Source organism: Myotis davidii, unplaced genomic scaffold, assembly GCF_000327345.1.
Source record: "Myotis davidii unplaced genomic scaffold, ASM32734v1 scaffold828, whole genome shotgun sequence".
NCBI classification, from domain to species: domain Eukaryota; kingdom Metazoa; phylum Chordata; class Mammalia; order Chiroptera; family Vespertilionidae; genus Myotis; species Myotis davidii.
In genome coordinates, this window is record NW_006299391.1 from 152,034 (window position 1) to 173,463 (window position 21,430).

The 21,430-nt window shown below is 55.7% G+C and overlaps 1 protein-coding gene across 1 annotated transcript in view; it reads right to left on the reverse strand.

Annotated features, from left to right (window-relative positions):
- Positions 1–225: 225 nt before the first annotated feature.
- SLIT3 (slit guidance ligand 3) overlaps positions 226–21,430 on the reverse strand; it is a 532,520-nt gene continuing 511,315 nt past the window's right edge. The window contains exons 27-37 of the mRNA XM_006774961.2: positions 19,317–19,521; positions 16,310–16,407; positions 11,937–12,076; positions 10,606–10,699; positions 10,172–10,309; positions 9,562–9,802; positions 8,054–8,184; positions 5,348–5,502; positions 4,015–4,300; positions 2,603–2,811; positions 226–780 (exon numbers count right to left, since the gene is read on the reverse strand). Of these exons, the coding sequence (XP_006775024.2) occupies positions 545–780; positions 2,603–2,811; positions 4,015–4,300; positions 5,348–5,502; positions 8,054–8,184; positions 9,562–9,802; positions 10,172–10,309; positions 10,606–10,699; positions 11,937–12,076; positions 16,310–16,407; positions 19,317–19,521 (1,933 nt within the window). The 3' untranslated portion in view covers positions 226–544. The remainder of the gene's footprint in view (positions 781–2,602; positions 2,812–4,014; positions 4,301–5,347; positions 5,503–8,053; positions 8,185–9,561; positions 9,803–10,171; positions 10,310–10,605; positions 10,700–11,936; positions 12,077–16,309; positions 16,408–19,316; positions 19,522–21,430) is intronic.

Genomic DNA, 21,430 nt, shown 5'->3' on the forward strand with positions numbered 1-21,430 from the left:
CCACTCAGGCAGGAGGAGTGGGGTCTGCAGGGAGGTGGGGGTCACAGAGGAGACCTGTGCCCGGGGCTTTGCCTGGAAGAACTGGGCATCTGGGACCTTAACAGCCAGGACTGAGCACTGTAGAGAACAAGTCACGTCTCCTCCCCCCTCTCCCCTCATTCCTGAGCTCACAGCCTCTGGTTTCTGCTGACACCCCCCTGTTTCATCGACATAAAAAGTTCCTTCTTCCTCACACAGGCTTTCACTTCTTTATTCTTATCCTTCAGTTTTAAAACATTTTTATTAGTCTTTTCTCTTAAAACTTTTAACAGCTGTTTATAAAAACACGACAAATCCACAACACGAGACAACTCAGTCACAATAGCTCACTATATGGTACATATACGCGGACGGTGTGATATATTTATATAATAAAAGATGAAAATAGTCACTTTCCATAATAAAAATAAGTTCTATTTTTTGTTTATTTTACAATATACTTAATATTCTCTTCTTCTTTCCTCGCCAGGCCCCCCGTGGCCGAGCCGGAGGGGCGGACGGAGGACTAGGCGCAGGGCCGGCAGCCGCACTCTAAGTGTCTCTCCACCTCCTCCACGAAGGAGGAGCCGTCCGTGCACTGGAAGGCGTATTTCCGCCGCTTGCTGCGGGTGGGCAGGCAGCACTGGGGCCCGCAGCCCCCGCGGCACTCCACCACGGGCACCTTGGAGGCTGTGGCACACGACGCGTAACCCTTCTGGCGGCGGATCACCTCTCGGACGACCTCCCCCAGGCACGGGCTTTCTGCAGAGGGCAGCGGGGTAAGGTCAGGGCACTGGTGGGGCAGAGGGCTGGCAGGAACCAGCGCCCCTTCCTGGGCAGCGTTCTGAAACTCTGTGGTCTTTAGTCACTCACTCATCTGCCCACCCTGCTCTTCCCACCCCCACCCTGCAGCCATCGCCCACACTCTCACCCCCTACACATCGTTATCTCCGTGAAACTGCCTTCCACCTATCTACCCATCCACCCTCGGATCCAGTCATCGACCCACCCACCTGCGTCCCTCCCTTCAAGGAACTTCAGACCAAATTTTATGTGGCAGACAGATAGAATGAGGGCTGGTCCCATGTCCTGGCAAACTGATTGCACCCTCTGCTTAAAGTCAGATGAAATGCCCATGTTAGAAACAGAACCCAGGGGATTCCACCTAGCAGTTGGGGTTTCTGGCTGCTTTGGAAAGCAGGAGGCCTGGCAAACGGGGCCCACTTCTCTGCATTGTAGTGGTGGCTGGAGCCCAGGGTTTAGATGGGGCGGCTCTAGGTGCCCCGAGCCTGGACACTAATGGTACCTGAGAGGGCTGGCGGGAGCACACAGCACAGGGGCTGCCGTGGGTGGGGGAGGGGGCTCTAAGCCTGCAGGAACCCTCTGGACCCTGACCCACCTCTCCTCTCCACCCCTCCTGTCCTCCCTGCACTGGGAGCACCTCTGCAGCGAGGCCCGAGGCCAGCAGTGGACACAGCCTCGGTTTCCTGGTCTGGAAAATGGTGCCCCGTGCCCTGTCCTCCCTGCTACTTCACAGGCTGGTATGAGTCCAGAAAGGGCCTTGTGCTCTGCCCAGAGGTTCTGGGGACTAATGGGAGAGAATGTTAAGCGGGATACAGATTTGGAAGTGATGGGATTGTCAAAAGGTCCAGAGAGAGACCAGGGGGAACGAGTGTGTGGAAAGTGCGAGGCAGCAGCGACGGGCCATTGGGCTGAAGGAACGGAGCGCTGTCTGTATTGTTCTGGCAGTTTTTCTGTTCGATCTGAAGTTATCTCAAATGCACTGATAAAGTTTTGATTAAGAGTGGCAGTTCAGCTGGGTATAAAATGTGAGTCCTCTACTGTCAGGAGTGCGGTGAGGGAGGGGAATTCTCTTTCTCTGCAGGTTCTGATCTCAAAGGTCTCCGGTGGGGGCCTGAGACTGCACTTCTACCCCCTCCCAGGTGAGTCAGTGTGCTGGTTAGACGTCTACACCTTGTGTGGCTAAGTTAGGGATTCGTTTTGAAAGCAGGCATTTCAAGACGTCAGAAAGAAGGAAGAGTGGAAAGGAGACGGACAGAAGAGCAAGTGGGAGGAGAGGAGAGAGGCTAAAGGGAGAGAAAAGTGGGTAGAAGGCAGAGGCGGGGAGAAGGGAGGAAGAAGGGACTGGAAAGGGGAAAGGAGTGAGGTGAGGACAGGGAAATCAGGATGGGGGAGAAGGGAGAGAATAGAAGGGAAAAGGTACAGCAGAGGACAGAGATGGGAGGAGGAAGAGAAAGGATATGAAAGAGGGAAGAGGCAAGAAGGAAGAGTAGAAATAAGAGGTGAGACAGGAGCGTGGACGATAGATGGGAGAGGAGAATGGAAAGAGAGGCGGGAAGAGCCGACAGGTAGGGCAAAGGGAGAGAGGGAAGAACAGAAAGGGAGAGGAAGGAGGGATTGAAGAAATATGGGAGAGGAGACTAGAGAGAGGAGAGGGTGAAGGCTAGAGGGAACGGAAAGGGAAGAGAAGCAGGAGCGGGTGTAGATTAGAGGGGACAGAGAGGTGGGAGAGAAGAGGGAGAGGTTGGGTCATGCAGCCTCCAGGTGGCACACAGCAGGCTACCTTGTTCGCAGTGCTCCCCTCCGAAGCCAGGCTGGCACAGGCAGTAGGGCTCCCCTCGGTCTGAGACGTGGCACTGCCCATGGTGGCATTTGAAGGCTGAGCAGGCGCTGGCGGAGTCGTTTTTGTGGTCACACAAGGCCCCGCCGTAGCCCTCGGCACACTGGCACACGTAGGAGGGCCCGGTCCTCACACACTTGCCATGGTTGCAGCTGTGGGCAGACGAGAGGGTGAGAGGGGAACCGGGTGTGGGTGCTGCGGGAGGGGTCTTCCTCCACCTCCGGGCTCAGACCCAGACCCAGCTCCGTGGGACCGTCTCCATCCCATGCTCCACCTCCGGCTGGCCCCGTGGCCGAGCTCAGTCATTCCGCAGACACTCTGCGGTGTCCCAGGGGCATTATCCAGTGTCTACGCGGCTGCGGCCACCATGTGGCCGGCTCAGAACTCACGGGTCCGAGCGGCAGTCACTGCTGGGGAGCATCTCGGCTTTCTCTAGGCATGTCAGCTGCATGTAACCCTCACTGTTCATGTTAGTGCCGTGAGCACCACCCTTGCTGGTGCCAGGCAGCCAGCATCGCGCTGGGTCATCGCGCTGGGTGTGTAGTCCCCCTGTGTGGTGGGTCGCCTTCAACTCATGTTAGTGCCATGAGCACCACCAGGCGCAGCCACCCTTGCTGGTGCCAGGCAGCCAGCATCGCGCTGGGTGTGTAGTCCCCCCTCCTGCTGCTCCTGTGTGGTGGGTCGCCTTCTCCACGCGGCACAGGGGCAGGAACGGGTGCCCAGTCTATGTTCTAATACGAGCAGCGCTGTCTCTGCTGGGGTGATGGTGAGAGCCAGGGTCCCCTGCAGACGACTCAGAGCTACACACCACAGAGCTACGCAGAGCCACCGGCCCTCGTTGCCAATTTACGCCGCCACTTCCTAGCTGGTCAGCCAACCCAACCATGGGTCTTGGCTCTGGTGTTATTTTTGGCTGATTCAGATTTCTTAGCACTGAGACTCTGGGTTTCTCAGTTTAACACTGGGCAGGGCGCACAGTAGGCCCTCTGAATACTATGGGGTGAATGCGAGCGATTAAGCCGTGAATGTGATTCGGCTGTGGGTATGCACACCGGGTCTTGCACGGGCACCGGCTGAGGGGGCAGCCGAGTCTGGGCTGAAAGTCCCTCCTCCCACTGGCCCAGCTTAGAGGGTGCCCGTCTACCCAAAGGGGCTCCTGTCTGACTCGCAGGGAGGCAGGTAGGTGCGTGCTGCGGCCTGGCACCCGATGCCTCGGAGCGGGGCCTCCTGGACACGTGTAAGCTCTGGACACCTCGCAGTCACACCGATGCAGGTCCTGCCTACAGTTTAACCGCAACCCCTCCAGCTGCCATCAGGGCCACTTCTCAGGTGGGCGGGGGTCGGGGGGCACTGACCTGTGGCCCAGGCAGGGGTCCAGGGCCTCCTGGTCGCACAGCGGGCCGGTCCAGCCGGGGTGGCACTCGCAGACCACACTGTCCTTCTCCACTGCGCGGCACAGGCCGTGCTTGCACACCGTGCAGGACTTGCAGCCGGGCGAGACCCCCAGGGACTGTGGCGGGAGCGCCTTGAAGTCCTGTAGCTCGTTGTTGATGCGCACCTCGTGGATGCAGCCATGGAAGCCGCCCAGCGGCCGGTCCGCCCCCTGGCGCAGGGCGGAGAGGCCCGTGGAGGTCGGGATGCCTGTGGGAGCGATGCCAGGACAGCGGCCTGAGACCCTTGCCCCGGCCCAGCCCTCCCCTTAGAGCAAGAGCGCGCTCTGTCCATGTCCCTACTAAGCGTTCGCAGCCCTGGCCGCTGCTGTGCCAATGGAGGGAATGGGCCAACGCCCGAGCTCCTGTCCACGCAAGGACATGTGCCCATTGTCCTGCACTGTGACTCAAAACGGGAAATGTTGCTATTATTTACATATAGGAAATATCCCGTAAAAGTCCATTTTTCAGGCTCCTCTAGAGAAACAAAATGTGGCCAGCCACAGCCACGCGGCCACGGCCTGATGGAGGACCACGCCCAGGCAGGGTGCCCACCTCTCCCGCTGTCCCCATCAGGCCTCTGCTGTGTGACAGCCCCCACCTCCCCGGGACACCGCAGGGGAGCGGGAGCAGGAGCTGGGGAGAGAAGACTGAGGGGGGGCGTGCAGCCTGGATCTGTGGAACTTTGGGATCTTCACTGGGAGAGACGCTCTGGGCCTGGGCTCTCCCTGGACCACTCCAGCCTCCACAGAGGGGTTCCCTGGGGGCCCTCTGTGTTGAACAAGCAGTTCTGGTGACTGTTTTGCACACCATCCTTTCAGAACTACCAGCCCAGGGCTGCCAGGCTGGGGCAGGGTCAGGGGGCACTTCTCTTTAATCTCAAACAGGTTCTTCCACGTACATCAGCTGAGCCTCGCAGTGTCCCACCAGGTGGCAGAGCACAGGGGACGTGACCTGAAGTCCAGGGATTGCAGGGTATGGACCCTGCCTTCCTCTCTACATTCCCCCACCCAATAACTTGTGATTCTCAGAAGGAGCCCTGCGCTCTCTCCTCTCCTCTTCTCCTCCCCATGCCCGGGCTAACTATTCACCCTTTAGTGATCAGCTTGGTTGTCACTTCCTCCAGGAAGCCCGCCCTGATTGGCTTTGCAGTGAATGCCTACATGAGCACAGGGGAACCTCAGCCAGAGGGCCCGAGTGCAGGTGCCCGAGCACAGAGGGCAGGTGAGAGCTGGAAGTGGCAGGGGAGGGGCTTTACCTCCAAGGTAGAGGGGGCTGTTGATGCCCACTGCTGGCTGCTTCTGGAGCTTTCCCAGGCTCTTGGGGGCTCCTTTGTCCACCACCAGGTTCAGGGTCTGGTTCAGCATCACCAGCTCCACGCTGTGAAACTGCCCGTCATTCACCGTCTCCACGCTGGGCAGGAGAGGAGGAGAGAGGTTGGCCGCGTGCCTTCCACAGCGGGCATTGGGCTCCGAACTTGACTGCCATTACTTGCACTTCATTTTACTTTTTATTTGCAAATAAATTTAAACTTACATTTTATTTGCAAATAACTTCAAGCTTACCAGTATCTGTTGCAGAATAGCCCTGTTTGCTTTATCATTTTTTTTCTCTCTCTCCATCTCCACACACACGAATACACACAGTTTTCCTGAACTCTTTTCTGCGGCTAAGGACAGGGATGTTCTCTTCGGTAGCACATGGATGCCATACGTGTATCTAATCAGCCTGTATTCTAAGTTGTCATTGGACCCTGTAAAGCCTTTTATAACATTTTTTCCTTCCAGTACAAGACCCAGCCCAGTATCTGCAGTCTCTCCTGCATTTCAGAGCTGAGCCCGCTCCACCTCAGACGCCCCTGTTGTTGCCTGCTGCACACCGTGGGGACCAGGGTGTGCGTCACATGCTCCTCCACTCGCTCCGTTTCTCCCTCAGGTATCGGTGGGGATGCCAGGCCAGCCTTGTTCCGAGGAACGCTGCACAGAGTTGTGCTGTGAGGTTTATCTTCTAGGACACGAGCAACAACGACCTCAGAGGTAAAGTGGCACTAGCTCGCCTCTGTCCCACCTCAGTCTGCCTCCTCTGCCTCCATCTCTGCGTTATTGTTTAGAGCCGTGGCCTTCGAAGTAAAACATCAGCGGAAGCGTGGCTCTGCGGCAAAGGCAGAGGAAGAGTGGGGAAACCCCACCGGTAATCCGCCTGCTGTGAGATCCGAAAGGACTGCACCTGAGAGACGCTCGGGGGGTTTGGGGAGGGAGGGCTGAGTCTTCCCCCTAATCCGCTGGCCCAGAGGAGGAGGCCACAGGAGGGGCCGCTGGTATGGAGCCGGCTGGGTGGCCCGCTGGGTCACACATGAGAACAGGCGCTGAGCAGAGCGGCCTGTCCAGTTCGCCTTTGCTTTTAACAACAACGCTGGGCAGGTTTGAGCCCTTCACAGGGGCCGCGCATGCTACTCCATGCTAAGCACTTGCCTTACACTCCCCACGTGGGAGGCGCCACGCCTTCTCCATTCTAGAAATAAGAGACTTAGGTGACCCTGCCACTGTCTTGAAGTGGGAGTGGTAGAGGCCGGACTTACATCCAAGCCCCCAGCCACAGGCCCCTATGCCACTGGGGACGAATCGTCGTTTCAGGGGCTGGGCTCCTCACCTGGATGCGGAGTTGTGACCACGAGGTGGCGACAGTGTCACAGGAAGAAAGGGCTGGGATTTTCCTCAACAGCCTGCACTGCACACTACTATGCCCCAGCACCGGGGAGGGCAGGCTTGGGTGGGAGCCGGAGCTGGGTTTGAATCCCAGCCCTCCCACTGACTGACTTGTGTGCCTCTGGGCCAAGGACTTCCTCCGAGCCCGGGTTTCTCATCCTTGAGACGGGAGTGCTGCTGCCCGCTGGGCTTGTGGTGCGGAACCAATGAGACGAAGGCCTTGGCAAGGGACGGGGCTGTGGCCATGACTTGGGGAGCATGCGCGGCAGGCCAGATAGCCTCTCAGCTGCTGCTTTAAAACGGCCAGCATTTAAACACAGGCCTCACACGGAAACCTGGATTTCTAGCTTCTCTCGAGAATCTGCATCCCCACACGGCAACATCTGCTGGAGCCGAGGTCAGCGGTCCCAAGGCTGGTACCCTTGAAGCTACCACAGTCCCCACCACTCCCTATTACACGTCAGCCCACGCTCCCCAAGTCTGTCAGCTTAGCCCCTTGGCCTTCTGGGTAGGAGATAATGCCTGAAGCCCCTCTGACAAGTCTGGGGACGGACTTATCCCCATTCTGGGCCAGGGCGGGGCTCAGGTGGGCTCTTCTGTGTGTTGGCCCTGGGCCTGGAATAGAGAGAGCCTCAGGGGCCCCCTCCCCTCCTGCCACTGGCAGGTGAGCACGGCCAGGCACCTGCACGAAGGAGGCCTGCGACTTCACAGATGTCACTGAAGACAGAGCCACATTTAGAAAGCGAGCAGACTTACAGCTGATGTAAAGCAGTGTGTTCAGCAACGGTACGGCCGAGCACCGATCGTGAAAAAACCAGGGCGACCGGGAAGGACGGACGCTCAGGGCCGACTGTCCTTCAGAGCCATCTGAAGGTCACTTTGGGAGCAGGCCTGTCCCTGGCGCTCTGGAGCACCCGCCCCCTGAGTTGCATGCTAATCTCCCCGTTTTCTTTCTTAAAATAATAAAAGATTAGGGTGACATTTTGAAAAGGGCATCTCATTAAGCAGCCTTGTCCCCGTTGGAGCGGGCCCTGCGGTAGCTGGCTGGCCATTTATCTTATGGAAATGAGGTGCCATCTCCTGGGCCTTCCTCTCCTGCATCTTCCTCCAGCACCTCTCTCCCCCAGCCCCTCCTCTCCTGGGAGGGAAGGTGTGCATGTGTTGGGGGGGCAGCGAGAAGAGGCAGCGGAGTCTCCCTGGCATCGCCTCCCGGGGCGGACGCAGGCGGGCGGGTGTGCGGTGGAGGGCCTGGGGCCTACCTGTACACGGTGGTCGGCGGGGAGCTCAGGCTGTCGTAGACCAGCCGCACGTGGCCCTGGTACAGCTCCAGCGCCAGGGGGTCGTTGTCTCCCTTGTAGAGGAGGATGCCGTTGTCCTTGTCCGTGGCCACCTGGGCAGAGGGATGCGGTTAGGTTCCCCCGGGCCTGCCCTCTCGGCCCACCTCCGGGAGGCTGCTTCCGGGTGGCATCTCTGAGCGACCCCAGCATTCACTCCTCCCCCTCTGGACTGCGAACCCCCAGAGGAAGGCCTGTGCTTACACCCCAGCAAACGCTGAGTCAGTTCATCACACACCTGTGGAGCCCCCATCATGGTATGTTCATACTCACCCACCCTCCCAGCCACCAGCAGCCCTGCGCGCTGGTCTAGCGCTCCCACTGGTACATGGTCGCACCCAGCCCAGCCCCTGTCGGCCCAGGTCGGCCTGAAGTGTGATGCTAGTTATAAACTAAATGCTAGCAGTCACTATTGATTCCCTTTACTATGGACCAGGCGCTGTGCTGAGAGTCACCTGAGGAGTTTTTAAAACATCAGTGTCTGCGCTTCACCCCAAACCACTAACACGAGTCCGGGGGGTTGGGCCCTGCAAGGGCCATCTGAGAAACTCCGGGCGAGTCTAACGTGCTGCACAGGCTGACAACCATCGGCTCCAGAGGGCACCCCTGTCAGGCCCGCTGCAGGGGGGTTCTCTGTCTGCCTGCAGCTCCCACTGCCCGGCGCACACAGCCTGGAGGACTGGGCTGTGCAGCAGGTGGCCTGATAGACAGCTGGGTGTCCAGGTACTAGACTGCACCCCTCTTCATCCTGCCCTGTTGGCCCCTCACCTTTCTGCCCTTCTCCAGGCGAACTCCTAGTCCTCCTTCTGATCTCAGCTTCGTTATCACTGCCTCTGGGGAGCCCTCCCGCATTCTTCCCAGCGGCCGGGACCCCGCCCCGCCATGTGCTCCCACAACACCAGGGCTGTCACTGTCCTTTTCCTTGTCATCCTGCTCGGACAATGGGCTTGCCCGTCTCGTCCACTATTGAACGCCCATTGCCCAGTGCAGTGCTTGGTGTGTCACAGCTGGATGAGTAGTTCCTAGAGCAGTGGTTCTCAACCTTCTGGCCCTTTAAATACAGTTCCTCATGTTGTGACCCAACCATAACATTATTTTCGTTGCTACTTCATAACTGTAATGTTGCTACTGTCATGAATCGTCATGTAAATATCTGATATGCAGGACGGTCTTAGGCGACCCCTATGAAAGGGTCATTCGACCGCCAAAGGGGTCGCGACCCACAGGTTGAGAACTGCTGTCCTAGAGGAAGGAGTGAATGAGGCTGGAAGTGGGGCTGCTGGAGCATAGGAGCTGGTTAGCAGCTGGCCCAGACCCCAGAGCTGCGTGTGGCCTTGATGCTGCTGTAGTGGGCAGGGCTGCATGACCTGGGGCCTCCCCGCTGTCCTCAGAGCAAGCAGAGCTGGGCGTGGGGGGGGGAGAGGAGGGCGCACCTGCAGGGAGATGTTGGCTTGGGGCCGGACCTTGGCGGAGGCCAGTTCCACGTAGGAGTCCTTGCCCACGAAGTTGACTGTGATGAGCTTCTCGCAGCGCGGGCCGGCGAAGCCCGGGGGGCAGCGGCAGGTGGGCTCCTGCTGCACCACGATGCACTGCGCCCCATTCTGGCACTCGTACTGGTCGCAGGGGCTGGTCTGCAGCAGGACCATGGGCGGCGGGTGCTCGCAGAGGAGCCCACTGGGGGAGAGGGAGACAGGTGTTCGGCCAGAGCCCGAGCAGAGAGGGGTGCACGATGGGCTCCCTGCTCGATGCTGACTGGGGCGGGTCCCTTTCCTTCTCTAGGTCCTAGGCCGCCATCAGATGGGACCATGCCCAAGCCTGACATGGGCTGGGCCTCAGGTCCAACCCCCGAGTGGCTGCCCGGGTGGCTTTTCTCCCCTTCTGCACACGGGGCTGACAGCCTCTGCCCTGGGCCTTGGAGGGGCTGAGGACAGGGCGGGGATACAGGTGCCGCGGAGACCCAGGGCCGGGGCGTGGCCCTCCCCCTCCCCCAGCCCCTGCCCGACACCTGGCCCAGGTGAGCTCCTTCCCCGGGCTCCACCATACCTGAAGCCCTGGGGGCAGAGGCACGTGTAGCCATTGACCGCGTCCACACACTGGGCCCCGTGGTGGCACCTGTGGGCCGCGCAGTCATCATTGTCCACCTCGCAGAGCTTCCCGCTGTAGCCGGGGAGACACTCACACCTGGACACAGAGAGCGAGGCTGTTCTATGCCGCCAGCGCCCACGGCCGCAGGGACAGCCCCGCTGCTGCAGCTGCGGACAGTCCGGGCGCACTCCCCTCCCGACCCAGCACACGGGCACCAGGGCCAGCCTCACGGAGCCACGGAGGCAGGCGCGTGAGGCTGTGCACAGGGCAGGGGACCCCGTCCCCCGTGATCTCCGCTGCCTCAGCGGGTCTCTCCTGCACCAGCTCCGGGAAGGGGACATGGTGAGAGGGGAGAGTGGGCCTCTGCCGCAGACCCCAGGAGCCCGCCTGACCTGAATCCTTTGTCCAGCGAGATGCACTTGGCCTCGTGCTGGCAGAGGTTCAGCCCCGGCACGCAGTGGTCCATCACCTCGTCGCACAGCTCACCTGTCGGGGGGAGAGCACGCAGCCTCAGGGGCCGTGGGCTTCGGGCCGGCATTTGCTCTCCTGGAGCGTCCTTGCTCCTGGCCCTGCTTGGTTTCTCCGGTGACAACGGGAGATTCCGGATCTCTCCCGGGCGGTCACAGCACCACCATTCGGCTGTTTCTCCCTAACTTGGGCTATGCTTATTTATTTGTTTTTCCCTCCACACTGTTTATTGAGCGCCTCCTCTAGGGCAGGCACCGTGCCAGGTGGCAGGGACATGGCAGTGAGGGGTCCGGTCCCCCATGGCCCAGGTCTGCAAACACACAGGCAAGGACGACCCAGAGTGTAAGCAGGACCACAGGCGAGCTCCAGGGAGGCCCAGCAGCTTCCTGGTGGGTGGATGTGGCTTAAAGCACAGTCCACCTGCTACAGGCAAGCCAGCCCCTCGGATGACCTCAGAGGAGGCGCTAGGAAAGGCGTCTGAAGGCCTGGTCTCTGGATACATCCCTTTGACGTTCACAGCACCATGAAGTGCCTGACGGGTCATAAATGCCCAGGATGGCTTCACCACTCACGGTACATGTAACCGTCCTCACTAGGGCTATTAACATGGGAAATGAAGGTGCTATTGGGGTGTTGTGGTGGGGAGAGTACCAGTAATTATCCCGTGGAATAGCCTCTGGCGGGAGCCCCCACTTTTGCCCCACTGGGTGAGGTTCTGTCTCTGTGGCCCTACGAGGTGTCAGTTTGTGTCCTATTCTCTCTCTCTCTCTCTCTCTCTCTCTGTCTCTCTCTCTCTCTCTCTCCCCATGATGAATTCTTGTGAGAAGAAGCTCTGTCCTGCTCACTTTTGCATCCCCGGCTCCTAGCAGTGTCTGGAAAGTGTAGATTTCCAGAGAAGGCTGACCAGACCTGAACACAGCACCAGCAAGGCGTGGGCCTCTCTGCTAGCCTCGAACACCCCTGTTCTCCAGGCTCCTAAGGGAGGGGTGGCCACCAACTGAATGAGCAGACAGCTGGGAGGGCCCTGGGAACTGTTCTAGAGTGGGAAGGAACGAGTAGTTTGTGAGGATGGAAGGACAAAGAGATGGGGCCTTGGGGAAGCCCCTTGTGGGGTTTTAGGGGTTCAAGCCTCAGTCTATGGGGGAAGGAGGAGGGGTCCCTGGAAGAAGCTAAGAAAACGGTGCGCTCAGTGCATGAGGTCCCCCCCCCCACCCCCCCGCCTTGCACCAATCCCCACTCAGGCATCAGGCCTTACCTGTGTAGTTAGGCGGGCAGACACACACGTAGTTGTTGATCCCGTCCACACAGGTGGCGTTGTTCTCACAGTCATTGTCCTCACAATCGTCTGGGTTGATCTCACATCGCTGCCCCTCAAAGCCCAGCGGGCAGGAGCAACTTTGGGGATGGGTGGGGTAGGGAGGAGGGGAGTGGGGTGGGTTGAGTGGCAGAGAAGACAGTTGGGGGGTATAATTAGTCAGGTTTCTCTCTGGATGGAGTTTCAAGGCAGAAAATCAACAAGGAGACAGTGGCCTTAAATGACACACTAGATCAGATGGATTTCATTGATATCTTCAGAGCATTTCATCCCAAAGAAGCAGAATATACATTCTTTTCAAGTGCACATGGAACGTTTTCTAGGATAAACCACATGTTAGGACACAAAACAAGTCTCAACAAATTTAAGAAGATTGATATCATATCAAGCATCTTCTCTGACCATAATGCTATGAAACTTGAAACCGATCACAAGAAGAAAACTGGAAAACACTCAAAGACATGGATGCTAAATAACATGTTACTAAGCAATTACTGGGTTAACCATGAGATCAAGGAAGAAATCAAAAGATACATTGAAACAAATGAAAATGAGAACACAACAACCCAAAATCTGTGGGACACAGAGAAAGCAGTCCTAAGAGGGACATTCATAGCATTACAAGAGAAAGCTCAAATAAATACTCTAACTTTACGCTTAAAGGAATGTGAAAAAGAACAATAAACAGAGCCCACAGTGAGTAGAAGGAAGGAAGTAATAAAGATCAGAGCAAAAATAAATGAAATAGAGTCTAAAAAAAAATAAAGAAGATCAGTGAAGCAAAGAGTTGGTTCTTTGAAAAGATAAACAAGATTGACAAACCTTTAAATAGACTCATCAAGAAAAAAAGAGAGAGGACTCAAATAAATAAAATCAGAAGTGAAAGAGGAGAAGCAACAAACTGACACCAAAGAAAAACAAAGGATTTTAAGAAAATATTATGAATGACAAATTGGACAATCTGGAAGAAATGGATAAATTCCTAGGAACATACAACCTTCCAAAACGGATTCAGGAAGAATCAGAGAATCTGTATCCAGTGGTTCTCAACCTTCTGGCCCTTTAAATACAGTTCCTTATGTTGTGACCCAACCATAAATATATTTTCGTTGCTACTTCATAATTGTAATGTTGCTACTGTTATGAATCATAATGTAAATATCTGATATGCAGGATGGTCTTAGGCGACCCCTGTGAAAGGGTCGTTCGACCGCCAAAGGGGTTGCGACCCACAGGTTGAGAACCGCTGGACAGATTGCAACTAGTGAAACTGAAGCAGCAATAAAAAACTCCCAACAAACAAAAGCCCTGGACAGGATGGCTTTTCGGGAGGATTTTACCAAACATTCGAATAAGAACCAACACCTCGCCTTCTCAAACTATTCTAAAAAAATTCAAAGACTCCCAAGCTCATTTTATGAGGCCAGCATTATCCTAATTCCAAAACCAGATAAAGACACGATAAAGAAAGAAAATTATAGGCCACTATCCCTGGTGAACATAGATGCAAAATCCTCAACAAGATATTAGCAAACCAAATCCAGCATACATTAAAAAGATCATGCACCATGATCAAGTGGAATTTATTCCAGGGATGCAAGGTTGGTATAATACCCATAAAACAATAAACATGACATACCACATAAACAAACTGAAGGTTAAAAAGCTCATGGTCATATCAATAGATGCAGAAAAAGCATTTAATAAAATCCATCACTCATTTATGATAAAAACCCTGAGCAAAATCGGAATAGGGGAACATACGTCAACATGATAAAAGCCATTTATACCAAACCCACAGCCAACGTCATGCTCAATGGGCAAAAACCACAGGCATTTCTTAAGATCGGGGAACACGATAGGGATGTCTGCGTTCACCACTCTTATTCAACACAGTACTGGGAGCCCTAGCCAGCGATCAGACAAGAAGAAATAAAAGGCACCCACATTGGAAAGGAGAAGTCAAACTGTCAATATTTGATACAGTTGCATACAGTGGCCTCTACAGACAATATCATGTATGGGGTTTTCTATATATATAATATCATGTCATGTAGAACCCATGTAAATAGATTACCCCCCAGAACTACCAGAACTGATAAATGAATTCAGTAAAGCAGCAGGACACAAAATCAGTATCCAGAAATCAGTTGCATTCTTATACACCAACTAGAGGCCTGTTGCACGAAAAGATTCATGCAATAGACCTTCCCTTCCCCTGGCTGCCGGCACCGGTTTTCCTCCGGTACGCAGGACCCAGGCCTTCGCTCCGGCTGGAGCCGCCTTCAGTGCCTTTGCTGCTCCGCTTTGTGCCTATGTATGCAAATTAACTGCCATCTTTGCTGGCAGTTAATTTGCATACCTCACTGATTAGCCAATGGGAGGCATAGCGAAGGTACGGTCAATTACCCTGTTTGTCTATTATTAGATTATATAGTGAACTATTGGGCAAGAGAAACAAAAGAAAAACAAATGGGACTACAGAGTTTTTGCACAGCAAAGGAAACCGTCAACAAAATGAGAGATAACCCAACGAATGGGAGAACATATTCACCAATGATACATCTGATAAGGGGTTAATCTCCAAAATTTATTAAGAACATATAAATCTCAACACCAAAACAAACTAACAATCCAATGAAAAAATGCACAAAAGATCTGAATAGATACTTCTAAGAGGATATACATATGGCCAATGGACATATGAAAAGACGCTCAATGTCACTAATCATCAAAGAAATGTAAATTAAAGTCACAATGAGATACCACTCCCTCTGCTGGGTGGGCAGAGCCAGGCTTTCCCCCTCCAGGTGTGTTTCCTGGTGGGGGCCCAGTGGATGCCACTGAGAGACTTCGTGGCTTCTCCGGCCCTGCTCTCAGGAGAGGGTGGGGGTGTCCGGCCTGCTCCAGGCAGGAAAACAAACTCTGCCTTGCTTTTCATTTTTCAAGACTCAGAGTTTGACGGGGTGGGCTGGCAGGTGGACGTGTGGGCGGGCTGGGTGCCTGGGGAGGAGAACTGGAGCCCAGAACCTGACTTCCTTCACAGACCACACAGCAGCCCAGGCCGAGTGCCTTTGAAAATCAATCGGTTGCAACCTGAGCTCTAGGATGTCTGCAGAGATCTTGGCATCGGGCGTCCCCTCCTGTACCGCCCAACCCAATGGCTCACTGGTGGGGCGTGGGGGGCAAATGAGCCAGTTCTCACCCGCCTGCTTCTGCCTGGGCCCTGGGCTGGGAAACTGGGCATCTGGGAGGGCAGGAAGCAGGAGGGGCCCACGCTTGGCAGGGGTCTAGCAGGGCCCCTCCTGGGACAGGGGTGAGAAGAACTTACATGGCTTCTATCCCTTCCTTGTTTTAAAAACTGTAGTGGGCATGCAATGTTATATCAGTTTCAGGCATACGACATAGTGAGTCCACATTTATGCATCGTACGATGTGATCACCACACCAAGTCTAGTAACCACGTGTCAGTGCAAAGTCATCGAATATTATTGACTATTTGCCCCTCACCTTTTTCATCCCACCCCTTACCCCCACCATCGGTTTGTTCTTTGTGTCTATGAGCCTGTTTTTGTTTTGTTCATTTTTGATTTTTTAAAATTCCACATATAAATGAACTCATATGGTATTTGTCTTCCTCTGTCTGACTTGTTTCAGTTAGCATAATGCCCTCTGGGTCCACCCCCGCTGTTGGGAATTGTAGGGTTTTGTTCTTGTTTATCTAATATCCAGTTGTATACATCTCCTTATTCCATTCAGCTGCCCCCTTCTTCCTGAGCTCAGAACGCAGGGACAAGAGGTGGGGCTGGAAGACTCAGGAACGAGAGTCAGGACACATGCCCCAAAGCAAATCAATCTCCATGCCTCAGTTTCCTCATCTGTTAAGTGGGGCCAGTATCTGGGAGGTTCTAGAATACACTTGACTGGCCAGTATCTGGCACACATGAGCATGTAATCAATGGTGCCTACTATTAATGTTATTTTTATGCCCCAGAATATAGAGTGGTGGCATCACCAGGCAGGTGGCTCTTTGAGCCATCATCCTCTCCACCTCCCTTTCTGACCTTAGTTAGCAACTGCAAACCCCTGAGTCCTGGCTGCATCCGAGTCCCTGTACCAGTGCTTACTAACCGTGCAACCTCCTCCCTCTGACACCTCAATTTCCAGATCTGTACGGAGGGTAACACAGGAAGAGCCTGGCAACCACCCCCACAAAGGGCTCGGCCGAGCGTGGGCACATGGACTCTCAGTGCCAGCTCTGCCCCTGAAGCTGGCAGGAGCCCGGGGAGGGCAGGCCGAGGGTGAACTGTTACCTGAAGCCGTCCTTGTGGCTCTCGCTCAGGTGGCAGGTGCCGCCGTGCTGGCAGGGGTTCTGGATGCAGGTGTTTATGGGCGTGGCACAGTCTTTGCCCTGCGGGGAAGGGGGAGAAGCACCCAGTTAGGGAGGCTCTCGGGGGCTGTCCTGAACCAGGAGACCCCTGGGAGTTCCCAGCATCCTCTGGGATGGGGCCTGCAGTGTGATCAGAGAAGACCGCAGGGAGCCCCTGCTGCTGGGGGCTCCCTAGTGAGAAGGGGAGGCATGTGGAGGATTCAGGAGTCTGGGTCCCCAGAATTCACACGTTCTCTCTCTCCTGTTCTAAACCCCAGGGCAAGAGCATGGGGTTTGGATACAGAACAACCTGGATTCACATTGCAGCTTCGTCTCTTCTTGGTTGGCTGACCTTGACCTTGTAGAAGCCTTTTAACCTCTGTAAGCCTAGCTCATTCAGTTGCTATGAGACCTAAACCAGACCTTTCTTATAAGAAAGTACTTAACATTGCATAACACGTCTAGCACACAGTAGGCATTCTATACATCCTAGTAGGTGATATTATTATTAGCCTCACGGAGGCCTGAATACAGTCCACAAGGAGGGCGTGGCCAGCAGACCTTGTCCCTGTTAAGTGACAACCCCCGAGATTCATCTCTGATTGGCCTGGACGTGGGCCCAGGTGCTGGTATTTACATTAAAGTTCTGCGGGTGATTCTCATGTGCAGCCGGAGACCCTGTGACTGAGTTCTGGGGCGGGGGTCCTTAGGCACAGGCGCCTCTGGAGGGGACGTTTGAGCTGAGAAGGAGCCACCTGGCCGCTGAAGGGACAGCGGGTCGCAGGCATGAGGAAGGGGCTAAGCGGGCGGCCTGCAGCTTGGCCCCCTGGCTCCAGCTTCTCCCCTGGGACCCATGGGCCAGTGCTACACCCCAGTCTTGGCAAACAGTCCCTCGGAGGGCCTATGGGGCCTGGGGAGGTGCCCTCTGTGTTGGTTCCCGGGCTGTGGGCACCATGCCAGGCAGGGGTGACCACGGAGCCCTCCCACGGCTACACCACCTGCTCACCATCTGCCTGAAAATCCTCTCCCCTTGCTGCTGCGCCAGGGCCTAGAAGAGTGGCCTGGGCTTCCTGCCTGGCCGCCGCTGCCAGCCAAGCGCAGGACTGAGGTGGGTCCCCGGCCTCCACTGTCCCAGCAGCCCCAGGCTGCCTGCTTCCCTTCCTGCCCCGCACGTTTAAAGGGCCAGTCAGGGGTTTCCGGGAGGGGCGGCAAATGCAGGATGCGTGAGATCTGGTTTATCCTAAATTACAGCACATAGGAGCATTTTCAGGGGTCAGTGTGGCAATCCCCATTTCCGCACGGGTTCAGGGAGCACGTTTCCATTCCAGGCCTCGTGCTAAGTGCTCTATATTCACCAGCGCATATGATGTTCACAGCAACTGTATGGGGCTGGTACGACTGCGACGACCCCCACTTTTGTCCCTGTGCCGGCCACTCACCCCTCAGACCGGCTGCCGAGTGAGGCAGAGCTGGGTGCACACCCGCTCCGGCTGCCACGTGCCTTGAGGGAGAGACCTGCCTGGACCTTGTTCTCACCATGACAGGGATACCTACCTACAGAGTGGCCGGTGATTAGCAACCACCTACATGCGAGGCACCTGGCGAGGCCTGGCAGCTCCGTAAATAGCCATTCTGATGAGGAGGAGGACTTTTCAGGTGCTGATTGTTCAGAAACTTGTGTGTGTGTGTGTGTGTGTTGAACAAATGAGCCATGAAGGGCAGGGCAGGAAAACCTGAGCAGGTCAAGGTGGGCAAGGTGGGACCCCCCCTAGCTCTTGCCTGGACCAGCCTCTCTGCTCTGGGGACTTTCGGAACCCTCGGTGGGGCTGGGACTGGGGCTGGGGGTGTCTCCTCCAGCCTCTTATGCTGAGCCCAGGAATCCAGGAGGCAGAGCTAACACTGACAACACGGCAGCTCAGCCTGCAGGTGGGGTTTCTGTCATACGCGACCTTGAGGAATAACCACCGTTGTCGGTGCTTGGCTAATGAGCCCGACTCAACTTTCTTCAGCCTCCTTTTGCTCAAATCCTTCAGCTCTGTGATGCTCCTTGTCTCCCCGCCCCCACCCCTGAGGGTGTGCCTGTGAAGGACATGGCCAGGGCCCATGGCTTCCTCTGAGGAAAGTGGGAACAGCCACCCCCATGGAAGCCTCTTCCTGAGGCCCCGAGACCTTGCTACTCAAAGCATGGTCCCCGGACCAGCAGCAACCGTGGGCCTGACGAGTCAGGGCCTGCACGTTCGTCAGCTCCCCGGGCGACTCCTGCGCCCACGAGTGAGAAGCACTGTTCGGAGACAGGGAACACCTGTGCATGCAGCTCCCTGGCTGAAAAAGGATCAGCCGGAATATGCATTTTATTTCTCGTCCTTGCTGGCTGCCCTGAGCCTATCAATGGGTGGTACAATGGCTCTAGGCCTTTTTTTTTTTTTAAATTTTTCCCTTTATTGATTAAGATATTACATTCGCTCATGCTTATATGCATGCATACTCAGAGGGTAGATAGGGGAGGGTGGGGGTGAGGGGGAGAGATCAACCAAAGGCCCTAGGCCTTTTAGTCCCCCACCCTGTGTCCTCCTCGGAAGGGCTGGAACCTTCCGGGGCTGGGTGTCCTGAGGGCAGAGCTGGGGTGGGGGTGGGGTCTGGAAATTCCCGTGGAAGGGAAGCCAGGGGAGTGGGTTTAGGGATGCCTCGCCCCGGAGGTCCCTCTGACTGACTGACGTTCCCACGTCTAACTAAGGCAGTGTCACACTTCCTCCCCACCTCAGTTGCTGTGGAGACCAGGGGGTCCCGGTGGTTGGCATGAGCGTGATGAAACTGGGCCACCCGACCAGCAGAACAGGCGTGTTACCAGCAAATGCCACTCTGGGGTGGCCTGTGACACGGAGTCACCCCTGCTGCCCTGGAGGCACAGGCCCTCCTGGGGCAGAGGCCGGCTGGGCGGGCGTGCTGCCTACCTTGTAGCCGTAGGGGCAGGCGCAGCGGTACAGCTCCACGGGGTCCTGGCTGCACGTCCCGTTGTTCCTGCACGGGCTGGAGAGGCAGGCGTTGCACTTGGCCACAATGCTGATGTCCACTGGCCCTGGACAGCAGAACCGCAGGCGGTTGGTGGTGGCCCCTGAGCGGGCTCCGTTACACCTCCCTTCCCCTGGGCTCTGGCCCCTTCCTCAGCCAATGGCAGCCCCTCCCCCCCATCCCAGCCCGCCATCCGCCCAGCCAGAGTCCCATCAATCCAGCCACTGTCCAGGGAGGAGAGGTCACAGTGGGACAGCATTCAGAAGCACCACTGCAGTCACACCAATTACTGTAATTAGCCTGATCCTATTCGGTGCTAATCTGCAAACAATGCACCATAATTAGAAAACCCGTGTGTATCTTTTTGTTTGTTCCAGAAGCTCTGGGCCCAGGCTCCTTTGGAACCTCCCTCCTCCACCCCAAATGCATCCCCCACCCGCAACCCTCACGGAGTGGTCAGTGCCCAGCTATGGAGGACGCAGGGTGGGGCCAAGGAGGCAGAGCCCGTCATGGTGGGAGGAGGAAGACACAGTGGTGAGGACACAGCCACGGTGCTGACAAGGGCGGCCGTGCTCGGGACTCTGCACCCACGACGCTGTCAGCGCGTCCTGCTCTCCAGCTGTGAGGGCGGCAGGAAGGGACGTGGTCCCCGCAGAGCTGGGCTGTTGTCAGCTCGGACAGTAGCCCCGGACGAACAGGCCCTACTGCAGTGGTTCTCAACCGTCTGGCCCTTTAAATGCAGTTCCTCATGTTGTGACCCAACCATAAAATTATTTTCGTTGCTACTTCATAACTGTAATGTTGCTACTATTATGAATCGTAATGTAAATATCTGATATGCAGGATGGTCTTAGGCCACCCCTGTGAAAGGGTCGTTCAGCCGCCCAAGGTGTAGCGACCCCCACAGGTTGAGAACCGCTGCCCTACTTCATGTTAGAACTTGAAATGAACCTCAGGTAGCGGCCATCCATGTGGAGACCGGGTTGAGTCTGAGCCGGTGGGGAGAGGGGCCGTTTCGGGTTGGTGACCAGATGGCCGGAGTGAGAACCACACCATGGGTGTGGCCCTGGGTTTCCATTAGGACAGAGACTGCCCCAGGGAGACGGTTCCCGAGGACACGTGGCGGTGTGGAGGGTGGTTAAAGTACCCGGTAAAAAAAAAAACCAAACAGGCGGAAAACAGTACGGCTCTACGAGGTGAGCAAGGACGTTAATGGACAAGTGTAACACATGTGGGAAGTAAATTTTTGAAAAAAATCAGTTTCTCCAGTAATCAGAGATAAAAAAAATATAAAGAGATATGATATTTTAGCTATTGAATTAGTAGTGATTACAAAAAGAGATAAAATAAAGCCAGAAAGTGAAAATTGCACTCACATGGTGCCACTGGGGAGCCAGCGGCTTACTGCCCTTTCTGGAAACCAGTGTGGCGACAAGTGTGAAGGTTTTAAACATCAGCATGCACCTGGCTCAGTAATTCCTGCCTCAGAACCTTATCTGAGGACCCACTTTTAAAAAGAGCAAGAACTCAATGCAGCAACAGTGAGGATGAAACTGGAAATACTCTACGGCAGTGGTTCTCAACCTTGGCTACACGTTAGAATCACCTGGGAATCTTTTTAAAATCCTGATTTCTGGGCCTCATCCTCCGGAAATTCTGTTTCTTTGTTACTAATGTTGTGGCCGCACCCCATAACAAAGAAACAGAATTTCCGGAGGATGAGGCCCAGAAATCAGGATTTTAAAAAGATTCCCAGCTGATTCTAATGTGCAGCCAAGGTTGAGAACCACTGTTCTACGGGTTCAAAAGGAGCTGGTGGGGAGGTGAGGTGAGTATTACCCCTGGGGCCCAAGTGAGGCCCGGGTGGGTAGTACACCTGGGGCCCAGGAGAGGTTGAGGTGGGGGTAGTACACCTGGGGCCCAGGAGAGGCCGAGGTGGGTAGTACACCTGGGGCCCAGGAGAGGTTGAGGTGGGGGTAGTACACCTGGGGCCCAGGAGAAGCCTGGTTGACAGTACAGCCCGGGGCCCAAGCCTGCATTCTGAAATAGGAAAGGC